Source organism: Dasypus novemcinctus, chromosome X (assembly GCF_030445035.2).
Source record: "Dasypus novemcinctus isolate mDasNov1 chromosome X, mDasNov1.1.hap2, whole genome shotgun sequence".
In the NCBI taxonomy this organism is placed as follows: domain Eukaryota; kingdom Metazoa; phylum Chordata; class Mammalia; order Cingulata; family Dasypodidae; genus Dasypus; species Dasypus novemcinctus.
This window is the reverse complement of record NC_080704.1, coordinates 123,408,894-123,427,580: the sequence shown is the minus strand read 5'-3', so window position 1 is coordinate 123,427,580 and position 18,687 is coordinate 123,408,894. Positions and strand designations below refer to the sequence as shown.

Sequence of the window (18,687 nt, the reverse complement as noted above, 5' to 3'; positions counted from 1 at the left end):
GAGTGTATTTTTGATTTCTTTAACTGTGGTGTTCATCACCATCATATCTGTTATCTTTTTGCATATGTCTGTAATTTCCTCTCCAAGTGTTTTCTTCATATTGTTAATGTCTGTAATTTCCTCTCCAAGTGTTTTCTTCATATTGTTAATCTCTTACTTCATTAAGTTGGTCTCTAATATATGTTTTGAGGTCTTTAATTACTTGTCCAATGTTTTGCTCCCCTTCTTGGTTTTTAGTTTGTTCATTTGATTCGGCCATGTATTCCTGATTATTGGTTTGGTTTGTAGTTTTTGTTGCTGTCTGGTTATCATTTTAACTTGACGGGTGTAATCAGTTCCTTAGCTTCTTTTTCTAGTCTTGGGGATTAGTTAGTTTTTTTCCTTGCTTAAGTGTTATGTCTTCTCTCTGTCACTTTGTTCTTCTTTCGCTATTTTCTTGTTGCTGGCTATGTTTACTTTGAAGGAAAATATTAGTGTCAGGGAAAACAGAATGAGTAAGAAAAGAAAATGTATAAAGTAGTATTGGCAATAAATGTTAAAAGAGGAACAATGTGAGATATAGGGGAATGGATATTAGACTCATGTAGGTTGCATAGAGTTATAGCAGTAAGTAGAGTACCTATAATAAGACAGTCAACTGAATATGGGGAGGAATTGAGAATGAATTAAAAGTCCAGTGTTTTCTTGAAAGAGGGAAAGAGAAAAGAAAGACAATAATATCAAGAGTGGGTTAAAGAAAACAGAACAAAGGTATTAGAAATAAAAAGTCAGACAATTTGTGGGACAGAGAAAGGGAGGTGAAATGTAAGAGAAACTGTAGATGATGGAGGATAAAAAGTTGTTGGGGAAAGGGGAGAGTGTACATGGCCAAAATCATTACACACAGAAAGGAGAAATTGGAGGATGAGGAAACACAGCAAGTATGAAAATCACCCTGCAGCACCTATTATAGAAATAAAATTAAATAAGAAGAAAAAGAGAGAAAAGAAAAAAAAAGATGAGAAAAAGGGGGGGTAAAGAAAAGGATGGGGGAAACAAGCATGAAAAAGAAATAGAAAAAATTAAATAAATGAAAAAGGACCAAATCAACATCCAGACATCTCCTGCCCTGCTAGCCCCCGAAACAGCCCGCTCAGGGTTTGGGAGCACCTCAGCACAACAGAGATTTCAGGGATCCCCCTCATGTTATCCTCTTATTGTAATTCTTTTATTTCTGTGGGATCAGTTATAACATCCCCCTTTCATTCCAGATCCTATTTCTTTGTATTTTTTCTCTTTTTCTCTTAGTCTAGTTAAAAGTTTGCCAATATTCCTGATTTTCTTAAACCATCAGGTTTTATTTTTGTTCACTTCCTCTATTTTGGGGGCAAATTTCATTTATTTCTGCTCTTATTTATTTCTCTCTGCTTGTTTTTTGATGCTTTTGCTGCACGTTTTTAGTTTCTTCAAGTGTTCACTTAAGTCTCTGATTTTTACTCTTTATTCATTTTTTAAAAGGATGTATTTATTTATTTTTTCTCCCTCATCCCCTTTTTGTTTTGCACTTGCTCTCTGCTTTCTGTGTCCATTTGCTGTATGTTCTCCATGTGTGTTTGTCTTCTCTTTAGGCAGCACCAGCAACCAGCCCTGGGACCTTCTGGAGTGGGAGAGAGGCACTCAATCTCTTGTGCTTCCTCAGCTCCCTGCTGCATCTCTTAATGTCTCTCCTCTGTGTTGTCTGTTTTGGTTGCTTCGTCTTGCTGCGCTAGCTCTCTATATCAGCCAGAACTCCATGTGGGTCAGACCTCCTGCATGGGCCAGCACTTCTACATAGGCCAGCACTCTGCATGGGCCAGCTTTCTGCTTGGACTAGCTCACTGCAGGCATCAGCTTGCCTTCACCAGGAGACCCTCAGAATTGAACCCTGGACCTTCTGTATGGTAGATGAGATCCCAATATCTTGAGCCACATCAGTTCCCTCTTTATTCATTTTTAATATAAGCATTTAGGGCTATGAACTTCCCTCTGAGCATGGCCTTTGCTGTGTGCCCTAAGTTTTGATAAGTCCTGTCCTCATTTTCATTTGTCTTGAGGTATGTACTATTTTCTCTTGCAATTTCTATGATGACCTACTGATTATTTAGGAGTGTGTTATTGAGCCTACATTCATTTATATATTTTCCCCCTTCCCATCTGATGTTGACTTCCATCTTCATTCCACTATAATCAATGAAGGTGTTTTCTATAATTCGAAGCTTCTTAAATTTATTAAGAGCTTTGTCGTGGCTCAGCATATATGCTCTTTCTTGGAGAGAGATCCATGAGTATTTGAGAAGAATATACAACTTGCTGATTCAGTGTGCAATGTTCTGTATTTGCCATTCAGGTCCAGTTTGTTTATTATAATCTTGAAGTTTTCTGTTTTCTCTATCTGTTGAGGCCAGTGGTGTGTTGAAGTCTCCAATCATTATTGTAGAGATCTCTAGTTTTCCTTATATTTTTGCCAGAGTTTGCTCCAATATTTTGGGGTATCCTGTTTAGGTACATAGATATTTATATCTATCACTCCATCTTGGTGGATTGTCCCTTTTATTCATATATAATGACCTTCTCCTTTTTTTTATCACTTCTTTGCATTTAAAATCTGTTTTGTCTGAACCAGTGTAGCTACCCCTTCTCTCTTTTATTTACTATTTGCATCAAATATCTTTTTCCAACCTTTCACTTTCAGTCTGTTAGAATCCTTGCTTCTAAGATGAGTCTTCTACAGAGAGCATATGGATGACTTATGTTTTCTTTTCAATTCTGTAACCTTTGTCCTTTGGGGAGGTTAAGCCATTATCATTCAGTGTTTCTTAAAAGGCATTACCTTTTTCAGCCTTTTTTACCCTTTGACTTTCATATGACATATCTTATTTTTGTCTGTCTTTTTATCATTTTGGTTACTCTTTCTGATAGTCTTCACTTTTACACTCTCCTCGAAGCCTCTCCTCTTTCGTTTTCTGGTTGTAGAAGTCCCTTTAGTGTTTCCGGCAAAGCTGGATTCTTGTTTTCTGAAATTAGTTTCTGTTTATCTGTGTATATTTTAAACTCACCATCATTTTTGAAGGCAGTTTTGCCAGATAAAGAATTCTTAGCTGGCAGTTTTTCTCTTTCAGTACCTTAATTATATCATATCACTGCCTTCTTGCCTCCATGGTTTCTGAAGTTAAATCCTCACTAACTCTTATTGTACCTCCCTTGTTTGGAAAGTTTCTCTTCTCCCTTGCTGCTTTCTGAATTTTCTCTATCTTTGGCAATTGGCATCCTGAATATTATATGTCATGGGGTAGGTAAATTTGGATTTATTAATTGCCATTTGCTTCCTGGACATGTATGTGTGTGTGTGTGTGTATGTGTGTATGTCTTTCATGAGCATTGGGACATTTTTGGACATTATTTCTTCTTTCTGTCCCTTTTTCCTTTTCTTTTCCCTCTGGAATGGCCAAAGCACATATGTTCATGTGCTTTGTGCTATCATTCCATGCCCAAAGCCCCTACTCTATTTTTCCATTCTTTTCTCTCTTTGTTGTTCTCTGTTTTCTATTTCAGCTGTTCTGTCTTCTATGTTCCTGATTCTTTCTTCAGTGATTTCATATCAGCTGTTTTGTGCCTCTGTTATATTTTTAATCTCACTTTCTGTGTCTTTCATTCCCATAAGCTTTGCTATTTTTTTATCCAAGATATCAAAATTTTCCTTGTGCTCACCTAGTTTCTTCTTAATGTCTTTTATTTCTTTATCCACATTGTTGTTCTACTCCATGCTCTCATTTAAAAGAACTGCGTGAGCCTCATTAATCAGCTATTTCAAGTTCTGTGTTTTGTCTGAGGCTTTGATCTGTTCCTTTATCTGATTCGTATCTTCCTTTTTCTTGGTATGGTCTATAATTCTTTTCTAATATCTATGCAACTGATTATGATGTTGAGTTTACTCTGATGTTCAGTTTTTCTCTTTTGCCTAGGGATTTACTGTTAAGTAGCTGTGTGTTACCACTGTTCATTGGTTCTTGGTACAACTTGTTCTAGATATTGAGGATTGAAATTGTTTAATTACTCAAACCATGGCTAAGGACCCAGTAATGTGGTGCAGGCCAGTTTCCAAGGGCTTTATAGAGGGGGCACAGTAAGGGCACCTGATTGCCTTTTATTTAATCATTATTTTTACCCTTATTTTTATGTACTTTTCTATTCTGCTAGCAGGTGGTGATCTTTGACACACCCCTTATCCTAGGTCACTGTATCTATGATTGTTTGCAAAGTTCTCATTAGTGATGCTGAAGCAATGTCATCAAGGTGGGCCAAGCCCCACAAAATCATCAAAGATTCTCAGTATTTGTCCTCCCTTTGCTGGCCTAATCCTCCCTCCCTCTGCCTCCTCAGCAGTCAGCCCAGGGCCAAATGGAGGGTGTTTGAAAAGGCAAATTTTCTTTAGCTTCCTGCCAGCTCTCAGGGTAAACTGTATCATAGCCCTACCAAGCCTTGGAATATGCAACCCTTCCAATGTAGTAGATCAAGTTCCATGGCCAAAATATGAAAGAACTCATTGGCTGTGTCCCTCCCTCTCCCCTGTCTTGGGTAAAAGCACCCCTGAAACCCTCTCAGTCAATAGCCCCTACAGTCCATAGCTGCTTCAGTTCATAGGTGTTACAGTCCACAGACTGCTATTTGCTCTGAGGGTAGGGGAATGGATGCCAGCAGCAACTGTAACAGCTTTACTCATAGAATTTTTCCAGCTTGCCAAGACTCTCTTCTGGCTAGTGTCAAGCTTTTCTGTGATGTCCAAAACCCCGGAACAGCCCTCCAGACTCTCTCTGCCTGTCCTCTGTTTTCCTGGGAGAGATGTGATCCCTCTACCTCTCTAATCACCCATCTTCCTGAAGTAGCCCATCTTTTTAATTTTAGCCATTCTAGTAGGTATGTGGTGCTTTGCCATTGTGGTTTTAATTTGCTTCTCCCAAAATAATGGTGTTGATCATCTTTTTATAAAAAGAATTTGATTTTATTGATACATATTAATAAAGCATACAATCTATCAAAAGTATACAATCTATTGTATAAAATAATTATAAAAAATGGAAGAAAAAACTCATTGCCTCTCAATCTCTCTATGCTTTTTCTGCCCTACACAGATGCTATTCTTTTTCCATCTCTTTTTCCATCTTTCCAACGTGTGTGTGTGTGTGTGTGTGTGTGTATATATATATATATATATATATATATATATATATATATATAAAACAGAAAAGTCTTATATATGCAATATTACCCATATTCGTATTTCACATGAAGTCATACAGTCATTCACACTATGTCATACAGTCCTGTCTTACATTTTTTAGCTTTCCTTCTAGTAATATACATGTCCTTAGACATTTCCTTTCCTTTTTACTACTGCCATACACATATAATAGCACTGCTAGTTACAGATACAGTGATGTGCTTTCACCATTTCTATTAATTTCCAAAGATTTATAAACAACTTTTCACCAGTTCTGCACAAATCAAAAATAACTTTCATTCTCTAACCTCATTCTATTTTCTGGTGACCTATATTCTAGTTATTAAAACCACGAGTTTACATAGTATATTTAGTTCAAATTAGCACAATCATACAGTATTTGTCCTTTTTTGCCTGATTGCTTCGCTCAACAAAATGTCGTCCAGCTTCATCCCTGTTGTCATATGCTTCATGACTTCATTTCTTCTTACAATTGAATAATATTCCATTGTGTGCGTATACCATAATTTGTTTACCCATTCACCAGTTGATGGACACCTGGGTTGTTTCTGTCTTTTGGCAATTGCGAATAATGTTGCTATGAACATCGGTGTGCAGATGTCTGTTTGTGTCACTGCTCTCGGTTCTTCTCGGAATATATCTAGTAGTGGTATTTGTGGGTTACATGACAGCTTTATATACTACTTAGGAACTGCCAAATAGAACTTCCACAGTGGCTGTAACATTCTACATTCCCACCCCAGCAATAAGTAAGCATTCCTGTCTGTCCACATCCTCTGCAATACTTATAATTTTCTATTTTTTTAAAAAATAGTGGCCATTTAGGTAGTTGTGAAATAATATCTCATTGTAATTTTGGTTTGCATTTCCTTAATATCCAGTGATATTGAACATTTTTCATGTGTTTTTTTTTTTGCCATTTGTATTTCTTCTTTAAAAAATATCTATTCAAGGCTTTTGCCCATTTTTTAATCTGGTCATTTTTTCTTTTTATTGTTGAATTGTAGGATCTCTTTTTATATCATGGGTATTAGACCTTTGTCAGATGTGTGATTTCCAAATATTTTCTATAACTGAGTAGGCTGTCTTTTTACCCTCTTCACAAACTCTTTTGAGGTGCAGAAGTGTTTCATTGTGAGGAGGTCCCTTTTATTTATTTTTCTTGCTCATGCTTTGGGTGTAATATTTGAGACCCCCACCAACCACAATGTCTTGTTGATGTTTCCCTATATTATTTTCTGGGAGTTTTATGGTCCTGGATTTTATGTTTAGGTCTTTGACCCATTTGGTAGAGAGTGATAATAGGGGTCCTCTTTCATTCTTTTGGTTATGACAATCCAGTTCTCCCAGGCATCATTTGTTGAAGAGACTGCTTTGTCCCAGAAAAGTGGATTTCGTAGACATATCAAAAATCAGTTGTCTATAAAGAGAAGGGCCTATTTCTGATCTCTCAATTCAATTCCATTGGTTATTTTGTCTATCTTTATGTCAATACCATGCTGTTTTGTCTACTGTAGATTTATAATACACTTCAAGATCAGGAAGCATGAGTCCTCCAACTTTTCTCTTCTTATTTTGGGTATTTTTGGCTATTCACAATCCCTTTCCCTTCCAAATCAATTTGGTAATTGGCTTTTCTATTTCTGTAAAATAGGCTGCTGCAATTTTGATTGATATTGTGTTGAATCTATGAATCCATTACCTACATGGAATATTGCCTGAGTTTAAGAACATGTCTAAATTCATGCTCATAACTCAGTCTACCACAGTTTTCTTCTTTCTGCTCAACAATGCTTTAATTTGCCATTCTTTTTTTAGTTTTTAAGGTGGGAGTTGATGTTACTAGTTTAAAAATCTTTCTTTTTTCTAATATATATTTCAGCAGTTAGTTGAGTAGTTAACCAAAATAATGACATGACAGTAAATAAAGCAAGAAAAATTGAACCTAGAAATGGTTTCTGATAACTCTTTAGAGAATATCATCAGTAGGATCTGGAATGTGATCAGTGGATTATGGGGAGTGAAGAAGAAGGAGAAGTGAAATTATGACCTCTAAGTTTATTTTAAGGGACATTGAATGCTATAGGTATAGAATACAGAAGTATAGACTGCTTCAGCCAAGAAGTAGTTCTGCATTTGCCATGTTAATTTTGATATGTTGGACATCTATTCCAGTGTGTCCAATTGGGATTTTTATCTAGAGTTCAATGCAGAGATATTCACAAGTAATTAAAGATTTAGAAGTTATCAGTATAGTTAAAATTATAGGAATAAATGAGAATACCATGGAGAAAATATAGTGTACAAAGAAAGGAGGGTGAAGACAGAACTCTTCCCAGCATTTAAGAAGTTAGAAGAGGATCTCACAAAGGCTAATGAAGCCTAATTTATAGTTAGAGAACTAGAAAGAGTGGTGTCACTGAAGACAATGATGGCAAAGTTTCAAAACAGAAGTAAATAAAGGTATATTATGTAGAGCAGTCAAGTAGAAATGCAGAACACTTGTTATTTAGAAGCTCATTGATGATTTTTTAAAAAAAGAGCAATTGTAGTGGCAGATTTTAAGGGCAGATGTGGGATATCAATGGTTGTGTGGGGAATGCAGAAGTGGAGACCATTTCTTTTAAGAACATTTGTTGTGTTGAGAGTTTCAGGTATAAATGGGGAGAATATTGGAGAGGCAAATTTTCATTCAAGAAACGTGTTTTAAAAATGTTTAAAAACAGAAACCATGCTTTGAAAATTCTATTCTGACTTAATTCATACTGGACTTTTGCTAAATTTTGATTTGACTTGTGCTATTGAAAACTAATTTTCTAACCCCATTGATTTTGTTTTTCAGGAAAGACTCTGTTTACCTCATCATATTTTGGAAGAACGAGGTCTTGTGAAAGTTGGTGTCACAGTTCAGGCTCTTCTTGAATTACCTACAACCAAGGCATCTCAACTTTCTAAGGCTTGATACAACATTTAGAAATATTAAGTGTATAGTTTCATTTATTTGAAATAATCTCAATTATCTCAACTTCATGAATAAGAATATCCAATCCAAATATTTTTATTAGATTAAGATTTAGGGTTTTAAAAATTATATGAAAAAACTCAAAATTAAGCTTTGAATTACTCAAACAGCTTTTGAGTATTAAACTGGATTAATTTAATAAGAGTTTTTGATACATTCAAATTCTCTTTTTACTGAGTCAGTTGATGACATTGAATATTTTTTCAGAAAGGAGATTGATACTAAATTTAAAATGTGATTTCAATTTTTATATCATTGTATACTATTAAACATCTAGATAATGTAATCCATTTTTTTACTGATATAAAACAATTCTGTATTGAGTTCTTAATACACTCTTAACTCTAGTTAATGCACAGTTTCTTCAATTTTTGGTCTTAGTTTTCTAGGTAAAAATGAGTAGGAGAAACAGAACTCTATGTTACATTCTTTTAGTATTATAGGTTGGTACCAAATTTTTTGTTTGTACTGTAGATTGTTTACATGTGAAGTGCCTGTGTAATTGATGACTCCTACATTGTCTTAAACATTTTTGAAATTTTTTTTATGTATTAATAGAGTCAGTGGAACTTTAAAATATTTAGGTAGATTATGTTAGTCCAGTAATATGTGAGGATTTAAATATGCCTTATGGCATGACATTCGTGGGTTTTTATTTAGTCCATTGCAGTTTTCCTTAAATTGGCTAGTTCATGTTGTCAAAAAGAAATGTTAATAAGCTTTATTTATACTATTTAATTTTGCAAAATTTAATCTTTTAAAATGTATTATTTGAAGAGTATTTTATTTCTGTATTGGAAATGTTACCCAAAACTAAGATTTTGGGGAACTAGTAAATTACTAATTATCGAGGAAATTTTGATAAAACTTCCAAAGCTTGGATTTTTTAGCTTGACTTTTAAGAACACTACATCAGTTCTGCCTTTAGCTACATTCAGAAAGCAGCAATTGAGGAATAACTGTTTATTTTAATTCTGGCCATTTGTAGATCCTGTAAATGATCTTCGATGAACTTGATGCAGAACTAAACACAGACCATTCAATGAATATTTTCATAAGTACATTGTGTTAAATAAAGTATTTGTTCATTTTAGCGATGGATGAATTTAAGTTGATAGTAGAACAGGAATTTTTCAAAAACATTACTGTCATGAATAACTTGGTTTCCTGTAGAACTTTTTTTTTGTGGCCTTTTTTTTTGTCTTTTTAGCCTAACTTTTTTTTTCTTTATTTATTTTTTTAATATTACATTCAAGAAATATGAGGTCCCCATATACCCCCACCCCCCTCACCCCACTCCTGTCCTCATAACAACAATCTAGGATTTTAATAATTATTTTTAGCCGAACAAGTATCATATTTTAAAAATGTGATTGTTTGCACTTGTTACCTCTTAATACTGATGCAACTTATTAAAAATTTTGGCCTGAGTATTTCAAAGGATATATATAAAAGTTAAAAACTAGAGTGCCAAATGGTGTAGGTTCAGGAAACAACTCTACTTTTTTTTTTTTCGTTCATTGGCATGAAGCCATATAATTGAATTTTGGCTTTAGAATACATATGTGTTCTTTACATTACTCAAGGGTCAAATCAGAGTATTTAAAAATTTAAATATCCTTATGACTATAAGGTTCAAAAATTAAATTATTTGTTTTTTATTACTTTAAATATTTTGAACTAATTAGTTATTATTTTTCATTTGGATCTTTAAAAATCCTCACTGACATAATCAATTTCCTTCATGAAAACTTAGGTAATATAAGTAAGAATGGCAACTAAATACCTTAATTAATTTTTAATGTAGAAATTAGACAGTGTCACAAATAAAGTGACCAGGGAAAACTATGGTATTCATACTGCTTTCATAGGTAGAATACTTTAGAATTGCTTTTATTAATCAATCTAGTTTTTAAATTCTTTACAGATATTTTTATGTTTTGTTTTGTTGAATATTAGTGAAATTATAGGCAATTTCCTATTGCATTTCAGTTATTTGTCAGTTGATCATTACTTTTAAAAAGAAAAATAAAACACCAGAACTTCAATATAACATTTTCTGCAAAGCAAGTTCCAAGATGAGTCCATCTGAGGACCACGCCATGAAAATTTAGTTACATACTATAGTGACAAAAGGCAATGCCACCTCTAAGGCAGTGTCACCACATAATCCCAAAGGACATTACACCAAAATTTGGTGTATTTCTTTTAGTAGTTTTTAAGCATAAATTTTATTCTAAATGAGTTCTGGTTATTATATATTTACTTCATCAGTTATTGCATTGAGAATGATTATTATTATTTGAATTGGATTTGTGATTTGATGAAGATTTAATATTCAAACTAAAATATTTTATTAGGCCCTCAAAATGTAGTAGATAGCCAATTCTTTTAAATTATATTACTGTATGGCACAAGAAAGAACAAGTGATATTGGATATGTTAGTGTTTGAACTAAGGAGTGAAAATACATCACCTCTGGTTTAATAATTACCTTTACAGAATGCAAGTTTAATGACTCTTCTAAACTGAATCTTCTGAAGAAATCAGAAATATTTATATGGTTCCCAGCTCTATCATAATTGATTTTCTGGTGCACTTAAAAATAAATGGAAAAAATAACAACAAAAAAAGTAACACTAAATGTATATTACCGATGTAAACTGTGGATAAAGTTGAATGAAAAAATTAGTCTGGGATTTCTTTTCTCTCTTTTCTACCTCCTCTCTCAACATCAGTGCATCCATTTTTTGTCAGCATTTGATAACCTGTGTTTGTGTTCTATAGTGGAAAGTAGTCAAATGTCAAGATGATACTCACTGTAAGTCATTGTAAGAGTCTAGATTTTCTTAGTCATGTTGTTTTCAGTGGATAATGTTTTTTATAAAACTAATCATTTCCTCAGATATTCTCACAAAATGTTGTCTCCTTTATATATGATAAATTCTTTATATAAGACAAATGTAAGATAAACCATTACATAAAATAAAGAGTAAGATAGGTCAAACTGTGATTACTTTTTGTTGCAGATTCCAATAGAAAGTATATAATTGAATTAACTTTAACCCATTTGATAAGAAAATTCGATCTTTAATTTTCAAGCTACTGATTTTTAAAAATCTGCATATTTTTAAAAAAACAACTATTTATTCATATAAGTGATTCACCCTTAAGGTAAAAATTCATCCAGTTAAATGGTACTAAAGATAATATTGCCCTCTGTTTTATAGTTATTCAACTTAAAATCACAGATTTAAAGAAGTACTGAAAGAAGATGTTTGCCATAAGGTATTTGAAAACTAAGTTTACCACAGATTTTTTTTTTAATATGGCCCATTGGATTTTTTTTTTAAATCCCCCCCCACACACACACACACATACCTTGTGGCTTGCTTGCTGTCTGCCCTCTGTGACCATTCACTGTGGGTTCTTCTGTGTCTGCTTGTCTCCATTTGTTGCATCATCTTGCTGCACCAGCTCTTCACAGACACAGGCCGTCAGCTGTCTGTGTGTGCGGGCCAGCTTGCCTTCACAAGGAGGCCCTGGGATGTGAACCCAGGGCTTCCCATATGGTAGACCAGGAGCCTGATCAATTGAGCCACAGCTACTTCCCTTATCACAGAATTTTGAATTTTTTTAGGTAATATTAAACTTGTTCTCTGCTCCAGTAAATTCACATTTTGATATTCTTCATCAAACCATTTTAGAGTATTCAGAAACCTGTCTTAAGGTTTGGACACTCCCAGGGACTGATAAATTACTATGTTAGATTAATTTGGAAATGTGTATATATCTTCTGGAATTGGTAAATTTGGAAATATTAATATTAAAATATTTTAAAATTGCATAATATTTTCTTGTTTCTGAAATACATTATTTTTATTACTTTGACATTTAAGCTTAGGAAAAATATGTTCTACATTGTTAAGGGTTTTGGGATATTCTTGATTTTAAAAGGTACTTTAGGCTCTGAATAAGAGTAGTTTGCATTTTTTTCTTTTAAAGATAATTTTAAATACATAGTATAACTTTCAAAATAAAAGAAAGTAGTCATACAATAATGTTTTATGATTATAAAATAGTCATATATCCAACAAGTTAATATAAATGTTAAATTGGCAAATATTAAAGCATGACACATTCCTCTTTGGAAAAGCCTAGAAAATTTCATTAATTTTTCATGGTCTCCATGTCAGTTCATTTTTATCTATGAGGCAGCAACTCTGTCCTTGATATTAATTTGAAAGCATATTTATTTTGTCATGCTACCGTGATAATTGTAAACTTTGGGCCACATAGAAATATATAATTAATTCTAAATATTTTTGTATTGTGATCAGGGCCCAAACATTCAAGTTTATAAAGTGGTGAAAAAAATGCCAACCAAGATTTCTAAGACTGGCAATGCTGTTTTTCAAAAATATGCAAGGAATTAAGCCATTCCCAAATCAAAAAAAGCGGAGCGAGTTCTTCACTAGACCAGTCCTAAAAGGCATGCTGAAGAAAGTTCATCAGGTTGAAAGAAAGGGCATTAGACAATATATTGAAGCCATATAAAGAAATGAAGTTCTCCAATAAGAGTAATGATACAGGTAAATCTAAATTCCATATTATTATTTGTTTGCTTTTAAGCTCCACTTTTTATTTCCTTCATTATTTAAAATTCAAAAGCATAATGTAAGGATAAATCAGTGCTTTTGGATTTATAATGTATAAACATATAATTTGTGATATATATACAAAGGTGAGGGGACAGCGGATTATGGAAACATGGTTTGTATATACAATTGAAGTTAAGTTGGTATCAAAGAAAATGAAATTTTTACAGATTTAAGGTCATAAATATAAGTCCCATGATAAATACAAAGAAAATATCAGAGAATATATATGCTCATAAATACAGAAATCAAGGTACAGGCTGTCAGATGCAGAAGGGGGAGCAGAGGGAATGGGGAGTTAGTGAATAATGAGTGTTGGGTTTCTGTTTGGGAAGATGGGAAAGTTTTAATAATGGAAGTTTCCAAGGGTGTTACAACATTGTGAATGAAATTAATCCCATTTTTTGGAAGGCTTGGGAGAGTTTGAGATGGGATAGCTTATGTTCTAAAAAATGACATCTATAGAGACAATGACAATTAAATAGAAAACATGGTTCTGGATAGAATCTAACAGAATAGGAAAGGTTAAGAAAGATCGGTACATATGAAAAAATTGAAATATAGACTAAATTTTATATCAAACATTCACTTTTTTGAACTGGATAACTGCACTTAAGATAGTTAAATAAGCATATATCTTTGGTCTTAGGAAATGTACATGGCAGTATTATGTGTTCAAGGAACATGATGTATACAACTTAAACTCAAGTGTTCAGAATATGGATTTTTATATAGATAGAGTCATCGAATGATACTCCAAATGTGGCAAAATGTTAAAACTGATAAATTTGGATTTCTGGGGAGTGGTAGGTATATGTTAGAATTCTCCATATGGTATTCATGTTATTTTTGTGACTGTCCTATAAGTGTGCTTAGACCACATTTCAGACCAGTTATGTCAGAATCAATGGGGATTGGACTTGGACTTTAGTACTTTTAAACGATTCCGAGGCTACTTTAACTTGTAGTCAGAACTGAGAACCACAAATCTTTATAATTAAATGTTTTATTTTCAGCTCAAATCTTTCCTCACATGTTAACTTTCAAACTTAAATATCCAACTCTCTCCTTGACATCACATTGCTGTATCTCAGACATTCAAAACATAAAATGGCCAATAAAGAACTTTGGTTCCTTTCCCTGACCTAAAACATATTTATATCCTTAGAAGTAAATGATATTATCATTAATCCAGTTTCTCATTACAGAAAACAAAGTCATCATTGATTCTTTTCCCCTCTTTTTCCATGTTTAAGCCATATCAGTTTTACTCCCAGAATGTATCTCAACTCATTCCTATTCTCTTCATCTTCACTGTTATGATTCTAGTCCAGGCATCCATCATCTCTTTTCTGGACAATTTGAACAGTCCCTTAAATTTGGCATTTGCTTCTCTAGTCCATACTCCATGTGGCAAACTCAAGTAATCTTTAAAAAAAATTAAATTGTAATTCTTCTGCTTAAAATTCTTTGATGTATTTTTGTCTATCACAGTTAGAATAAACCCTGGCTTATCTCTCCAAACTCAATTCTTCTGCCTCTCATACCCCAGTTTACTATGCTTCAGGCATGTGGTCCTCCCTTCTGCTCATTGATCTCAACATTGAATCAGGATCTTTGTATGCTTACTAAATGCATCCTCCACCATGAATATCTTCTCCTCAGAGAGATATCCCCTATCATTCTATAACATAAAGTAGCACACTTTCATATTTCCTTTCATAGTTCTTCTAAATGTGACATTCTAATGTATGTGTTTGTTTATAATGCTTTCATACTAGATTGTAAGATTCATTAGAGCAGGGTTGTTAATATATCTTGTTTATTATTGTAACTTCATCAGTAACCATGGTGCCTGTAACGTATTAGAAATTCAATAAGTATTTCAATTATGAATAAATCAATTTAGTTTATATCCACAGATAGCTAAATGCAATGACTGCCGGAACACCCCACCTTCCTGAGCTTGGCAAATTCCAATTCATCATTCAGATGCAGGGTTGCCAGTCATCACCCCGTATCAACATACTAATGTAAGCTCTCTTTTATACATACCATGCACTATACTATAAAAAGTATTTCCATAGTTAAATATTTGTTCAATCAATTTTAAATTATCAGAATAATTTAAAACTTTATCAAGTTACTTAGAAATTTCTCCCTATTCCAGTTTGCAAGATAGTATTGCAGTAAAGGCTTTGAAAAAAGTCTAAGCCCTGGGAACTATCACTTATCATGATTCATAGCTGCCTCCTGTACAAAAGCTCAGGGGCCAAAAATTTTTCTGAAACTTTGTAAAATTCTCATGTTATTATTAACTTTTCAGCTGTGGGAAAATAAAGAGTTAAGTATTATTTGAAAGAGACCATTTGTACTTTTAAATTAGCCTCTGAGTTGGAGGAAGGGAAGGAGAGAGAGAATGAGGTCAGAATTTTGAGGAGCTCCTCAGATAATTTGTAATCTTGGATAGATTTTTTGGAAATAGATTTGTATGTCTTCTGCCTAAAACTTGCCTGAGAATTTAATGAATTTTGAAAAGATTGAGATTTCCAATGATTTAAATAATTTTGACTAAAGATCTTTCTCGGGATTTGTAACTTTAAAAAAAAGTTTTAAAGGGCTACAAATTTAAGCTTAAAGTAGTTAATAAAATGAACTGCAATTGATGGGATTATTAGTTTTCTGGTAGGGAGTATTCTGGAGTCTACAAAACATGAGTGTATAAATACAGGAGAAATCGCTCCAGCCTCCAGAGGGAATTTGTGGTTTTTTCACTGAATGAAATCAAGGGAAAGGTATTCACAATAGAGATAAACAGAGATGAGTTAATTACTAATAATTTTTGTAACTTCACTAGAACTGTGAGTAAACTCCTCTCTTCTCTGATTCCACAGAATATAATTTTAAATGATTAAATTGTAATTATATTATGATCAAGCATGCATCTGCATTTTTTTAACTTGTAAGATTGGTGAGCCATCAAAATTTACTGTTTGTTCACACTTCTTCTTTTCATTAAAATGGTACACTTTGAAAACAGCTAACAACAAATACTGTCTTAAAAATATTAATCAAAGTGGTGGAGTTTGCAGGTGCTATAAAAAAAGCTGCGAGAGCGATGCCCAGAGATGTACTTACCAAATGCAATGGATGTGTCATGATGATGAGAGAGAGTGTTGCTGTGGGGGGAGTGGGGGGTGGGGGTGGTGGGGTTGAACGGGACTTCATATTTTTTGAATGTAATATTTTTTTTAAAATGAATAAAAAAAAGAAGGGGATGGGGCATTACCCCACCACATATAATGCAAAAAAAAAAAAAAAGCTGTGAGATTGCAAGGGGGATGTTTTACTAATTGCAAAGTAGTGGTGCCAGAGAACACAAACTTCTTGACCTTTGGCTAGTTATATTTAAAATGCTTATTTTGACATGATTGTTAAATATATTCTTATTGGAGAAATAATATTGTGTTTTTATAAAGACAAAATCTTTAGAAAAGGAAAGATTGTTGGTGAAGGTATTTTCAAACCAGCATTTTGTTTGCGAAGAGTAGATATTGTAATTGCACTTCAGTTAATATTGTGTATTTGTTACAGTTCATGAGAGAATCTTCTCATATTTCTCCTGTTAACCACAGTCCATCTTCCACCACTGGATTCCCTTTGTTATATAGGCCCATGCTTTGTGTAATCCATTCAAAGTGTGCATTCAGTGACTGTCATTTTCATCACAGAGTTGGCTCTCATCATCTCAATTTTAGAACGTTTTCATTAATTGAAAAGGAAAAATCCTGTATACTCTTACACTCCCTATAATTGTTCCATCATATTGATGCAATATTTTCTTTGCCATTGCTGCAAAAATATTACAATTTTACTCTTAACTATAATCCATGAGTTACATTAATTGTAATTTTCCCATGTATCACCATATTCTAAATACTTTGTAAAAGAAGGGCATTCTTTATACTGTTAGCCACAATTTTCATCTACCACTAAAATCACTGTTATATAGTCCCTAATTTATTCTCCAGCTTCCTTTCAATTGACATTTATGCCTACAGACTACCCCTTTCAGCAACAATCCCAATTACAAATCACCAATGTTAGTTATACTCACTATAATGTGTTACCATCTATTGTAGGTATTTCCACACTTGTAAAATAAACCTTATTAAAATTTTTACATACATTCAGCATCAGCTTCCCTTCACCACCCATATTCTATCTCCTGGTAACCTATACTCTAGAGTTATCTCTATGAGTTTACTCATTTTATTTAGTTCATATTAGTGAGATGATACAATATTTGTCATTTGTTTCTGGTTTATTTCACTCAATACAATGTCCTCAAGGTTCATCAATGTTGTCATATTCATCCCAATTTCATTGCTTACAGTTGAATAGTGTTCCATTGTATCTTTATACCACATACTGTTTATCCATTTATCAATTGATGAGCACTTGGGCTGCTTCCATATTTTAGCAATTGTGAATAATACTGATGTGAACATTGTTGTGGAAATGTTAGTTTGTGTCCTTGCTTTCAGTTGTCCTGAATATATTCCCACTATCAGGATTACTGATCATACAGAAGTTCTATATTCAGGTTCTTGAGGTACTGCTCAACTGTCTTCCACAGAAGATGCATCATTCTATGTTCGCATCAATGATGAAGGAATGTTCCTCTTTTTTCACATCTTTTCCAGCACTTGTAGGTTTCTGTTTTGTTTTTTTTTCTCCAAACAATGGCCATTCTAAAAGGTGTGAAATGATATCTCATTGTATTTTTGATCCTTTTTTACTAATAGCTGTTGATGTTGAACATTTTTTCATGTGCTTTTTGGTTCATGTGCTTTTTGGCCATTTGTATTTCCTCTTTGGAGAGTAACTTTTCAAGCCTTTTGCCCACTTTTAATGGGATTGTCTGTCTTTGTATAATTGAGTTGTATGATCTCTTTATATAACATGTATATCAAACCCTTGTCAGATATATTGTTTCCAAGTACATTTTCCCATTCAGTAGGCTGCCTTTTTACTTTCTTGACAAAGTCTTTTGAAGAACAAGTGTTTAATTTTTAGGAGGTCCCATTTATCTATTTTTTCTTTCTTCATGCTTTGGATGTAAGGTTTAAGAAAAGACCTACCACATGATCTTAAAGAGGTTTCCATACATTTTCTTCTAGGAGTTTTATGGTTGTAGCTTTTATATTAAGTTCCTTGATCCATTTTGAGTTAATCTTTGTATATGGTGTGAGACACAGGTTTACTTTCTTCTGGATGTGGATATCCAGGATTCCCAGCACAATTGAATAGACTGTTCTGCCCAATCTGGGTGGGCTTGACAGCTGTGTAAAATTAACAGCCATAGATGTGAGAATCTATATGTGAGTTCTTGATATGGTTCCCTTGATCAATATATGTGCCTTTATGCCAGTACCATGATGTTTTTTACCACTGTATCTAAGTAATAGGCTTTAAAGTCATGAAATGGGAGTCTTCCATCTTTGTTCTTCTTAAGATATTTTTGGCTATTTGGGGCCCCTTATCCTTCTAAATAAATTTGGTAAATGGGTTCTCCATTTCAGCAACAAAGGATGTTGGGACTTTTATTGGGATTGTGCTGAATCTGTAAATCATTTTGGGTAGAATTGACATCTTAGCTATGCTTAGTCTTCCAGGCCATGACCACAGAATGTCCTTCCATTGATTTAAGTCTTCTTTGTTGTCTTTTAGCAGTGTTTATAGTTTAC

General features: G+C 33.4%; 1 protein-coding gene across 6 annotated transcripts in view; it reads left to right on the top strand.

The window, feature by feature from the left end:
* Positions 1-12,131, top strand: part of LRCH2 (leucine rich repeats and calponin homology domain containing 2) — a 200,779-nt gene extending 188,648 nt beyond the window's left edge. For 5 of the 6 annotated variants that reach the window (XR_011647944.1, XM_058291724.2, XM_058291723.2 and 2 more), the window contains one exon: positions 8,100-12,131. Coding sequence is in view for 4 of the 6 variants with exons in the window: in XM_058291724.2 (XP_058147707.1) it covers positions 8,100-8,219 (120 nt within the window). In the remaining 2 variants the exon portion in view is untranslated. The remainder of the gene's footprint in view (positions 1-8,099) is intronic. The other variant, XR_011647943.1, reaches the window with a different exon arrangement.
* Positions 12,132-18,687: the final 6,556 nt, after the last annotated feature.